The 3,814-nt window shown below is 48.6% G+C and overlaps 1 protein-coding gene across 1 annotated transcript; it reads left to right on the forward strand.

Annotated features, from left to right (window-relative positions):
• The first annotated feature begins 223 nt into the window (after positions 1-223).
• On the forward strand, positions 224-3,572 carry LOC147603326 (uncharacterized). Its single transcript, XM_086796845.1, has one exon. It carries the CDS (start codon positions 270-272, stop codon positions 3,345-3,347), a length of 3,078 nt encoding a protein of 1,025 aa, XP_086652971.1. The 5' UTR covers positions 224-269; the 3' UTR covers positions 3,348-3,572.
• The last annotated feature ends 242 nt before the right edge of the window (positions 3,573-3,814 follow it).

The following is a 3,814-nucleotide window of genomic DNA, read 5'->3' on the forward strand; positions in this document are numbered from 1 at the left end:
AGCCTCATGAGTGTATTGTGTAATGCCACCTTTGCCTAGAGTTTAGGTGCCAGGTTAGTTGCATGGGGTTTCATTAAACGAAGCCCCTATGGGAACTTGTCTTTAGTTTTGGACTTTGGCCTATCATCATCGAGGCATCATCGAGGGTTGGTGGTAGGCGAGACGTGAAGGATTGGAATCACGGGTCGCTTGTTACCTTTACCCTTTCTTGGCTATTTAAGCCAGGCAGCGTTCGTTGGAATTGAAATAATTTTGAGACTTGCAGCCGCATGATGAGCATCTCACTCGATCGCTGGGGAGTCATGGTCTGGATACCTGCTGCCCTCCTCCTCTTTCTCCTCTTCCCGCTGTCCCACGTAGCAGCGCACATGCCGTCACCTCCTCCGGCATCGGCGCCTGCTGCTGCTGGCGATGCGCTTAGCTTGTTAGCTTTCAAAGCCGCCATCACTAGCGACCCCAATGACAGCCTCGCTTCATGGAAAGCTGGCGGCGGCCCGGCTTGTGAATGGGCCGGCGTCGCCTGCGACGCCGCTCACCTCCGCGTGGTTTCTGTTCGCCTCGTAGGCCTTGGCCTCTCCGGCTTCATCTCTCCTTCGCTAGGCTTGCTTACCTTCCTCTCCACCCTCGACCTTTCCAGCAACAGATTCTACTCAAATATCCCGCCCGAGTTAGCACAGTGCCGGCGGCTCCTCTCCCTCAACCTCAGCTCCAACGCTCTCTCAGGCACCATCCCCGCCCAGCTCGCCAACTGCAGAAGCTTGCAATCGCTGGACCTTGACAACAATAACCTCACAGGCCCATTACCCAACCCCCTTTTCGCCAATCTCTCCAACCTCCGATACCTGGATGTCTCTAACAACGATCTCACAGGCGCAGTACCCAGCTCAATTGCCATGCTTTCTTCTCTCACTCACCTAGACTTAAGCAACAACCAATTTACCCAGCTTCCCCAGAAGATATGGTACTACCTGCCAAATCTAACCGTGCTTAACCTAGTTTTCCCTGATTCCAATATCTTATCTTCATCAGTGCCTCAACAGCTCGCCTTCTGCCCATGGCCACACATAACACAGCTTTGGCTGGAAAACGTCCAACTCACCGGACCCTTCCCTGCTGCTTTGGCGCTCTGCAAGAACCTCCAATTTCTTGCCCTCATTGGAACTGGGTTGCAAGGCAGCCTGCCACAAGCGATATGGGAACTTCCTGCCTTGGATCTGCTAGCTTTGGAGGAGGCATCGCTATCCGCTTCTCTTCCCTCAGATCAGGAGAGCTTTGCCTCTTGTAGCACATTGACGTATCTAGAATTAACTGGAGTCTCCCTGAACGGGGGTCACATCCCTCCTTGTTTAGGTTCTTGCACTAATTTGCAGTTTTTAATCTTGGTTTCCACACACTTGAGTGGACCTATCACCACAACCTTAGGAAACCTTAGCAAATTGGAACAGGTAGCACTAGGAGCAAACTCATTCTCAGGAACTATCCCGAAGGAGTTTGGTGACCTGCAACTTCTCCAATACCTCTCTCTGTATTCGTGCAACCTTTCAGGTCCAGTGCCACCCGAGCTAGCCAATTGCACTCAGTTAACATGGCTTGATCTTGGCTGGAACTCAGTCGGAAAGATGCCACATTCTTTGGGCAAGCTGATAAACCTACAAACCCTGAGCTGGTCCGGAAGCAACATAGGAGGGGAGCTTCCAGTATCCCTTGTGGGCAACCTCACTAGCCTCCAACAGCTTGATCTGCAGCAGTGCTCGTTGGTGGGCAGTGTTCCGCCCCAATTAGGTGAGCTTGTGAGTCTTCAAACCTTGAATCTGGGGCAAAATGAGCTACAAGGATCCATTCCATTCCAGCTTGGCCAGCTCTCTCAGCTACAGTTCTTGAACCTGGGAACTAACAACCTCACAGGCAACCTCCCAGATGAACTCATGGTGGCCTTAAGTGGCGCTACCCAGTTGACAGAGGTCTATGTGGACACTAACTATCTCAGTGGGCACATCCCTGCGTCCATAGGAATGCTGAGAAACTTGCAAATACTATACCTAAGCCATAATAGCTTTGGAGGGAGCATTCCAGCCACCATAGCAAACTGCAGTGCATTAGAGGATTTGAGCTTAGGGGACAATGCATTGAAAGGGGAGATTCCTGCTTCACTTGGTCAGCTGACGGCACTCAACCAAAATCTGATCCTTTCTCACAATGAGCTCGTGGGATTAATCCCAAGGGAGCTAGGGAATTTGGTCCATCTCAAAATCCTTGATTTGTCCTATAACCGCCTCAATGGGCACGTTCCCACGTCAGCCTTAGAGAATTGCTCATCTCTGGTCACTTTACGCCTGTTTCATAATGCACTCTCCGGGAGCCTTGAAAAGCTTGACCTCTCTAGACTCACAAATCTCCTCACGTTTACAGCCCAACAAAATCATTTTGAAAGCAGCTTGCCTAGCTTCACAAGTAGCAAGAGCCTTCAGCTTCTAGACTTAGGATCAAACAACCTCACTGGAGAGCTGCCACACTTCACCGGAGCAATAGATGATCATGGGTTCTCGCCGAATCTAAGGGTGCTTGTCGTCAGCTTCAACAAGCTGAGCGGAGAGATTCCAAGCTGGATGTGGAACCTCTCCTCTTTGCAAGTGCTGGACCTTTCCAACAACATGCTCTCAGGCAACATGCCCTGGACAGTAACCAACTTAGCCTACTTCAAGAAATTGAGCAGCTCAACGATCAACAACTCCCTCACTATCTATGAAGAGGTGCCCTTGACAGACAAGGACACCCAGCAAATTCTGACATATGTCCTCAGCAACCGGATCTACTTCGACTTGTCGGCAAATCTTCTCCACGGTGAGATTTCGGCAAGCTTCGGTGAGCTCGTAGGCCTCATAACATTGAATCTTTCCCATAATCAGCTCCACGGAGAGATCCCGATGTCGTTGGGGAATCTGAAGGCGTTGGAATCGCTGGACCTGTCCTTCAACGCTCTCCGGGGTGGCATTCCCACACAGGTGGCCTTTTTAGACTTCTTGGGCACCGTCAATTTTTCCTACAATGACCTACAGGGGCAGATTCCCACGCAAAACAACTTCGACACCAGGTTTGACTCCTCGAGTTTCCAAGACAACCCTCGGCTATGTGGGCTTCCCTTGTCTACAAGCTGCAATTCCAGCGTTGATAGCACCCCTGGCATCAACATAGCAAGGCAGCATGTCAACCACCATCGAAGAGGGAGGATAAGTGAGTGGATAAGTGAGAATGTGTCCATAGAAGGCTGTGTCCTTGGCTACTTTATAGGGTTTCTAGGAGCCTTGTGGGTCATCGCTAAGCTTCGCTCCCTTCGACAACAAAAATAAACTAGCATCAGCAATAATTGCCAAAATGTAAGGGTGCTAAAAGGATGTAACATGGTGAAGCAAAGCAAAGGATGATGGCTGGCCAATAGTGAGAACTATATATGTATAAGCATTACAATGGTAAACTTCGAGCCAATGGTGAGAACTATGTATGTATAAGCAAACTTGGATGTGAGTGAATCATCTTATTATCATCACAAGTAGCAAAAAGAGTGAGTTTAAAGCTTAAGAGTCCAATCTGAATGTTTTTTAAGTACCCTTTGAATGTATCTTTATAGGAAGTACTCTTACTTAATATAAAATACAAAATACAAGTTTGATTTTTCTGTTAATTTAAGGAATGTGTGCATCTATATACATGTTTGATGGAAAGTCCAATCATCAGCTATTTCAAAGCCCAAAATATCAAAGAGTTTGACCACATCTGCCTCCTATTTTCTTGTGCTTCGTTAAGCATTGATAACTAT

The sequence above is a fragment of the Cibotium barometz genome, chromosome 64 (genome assembly GCF_041138505.1).
Source record: "Cibotium barometz isolate CiBa-2024 chromosome 64, ASM4113850v1, whole genome shotgun sequence".
Lineage (NCBI taxonomy): Eukaryota > Viridiplantae > Streptophyta > Polypodiopsida > Cyatheales > Cibotiaceae > Cibotium > Cibotium barometz.

Bases quoted from the DNA above. Each gene is read 5' to 3' on its own strand.
- LOC147603326 (XM_086796845.1), top strand. From the start codon at position 270: ATGATGAGCATCTCACTCGATCGCTGGGGAGTCATGGTCTGGATACCT.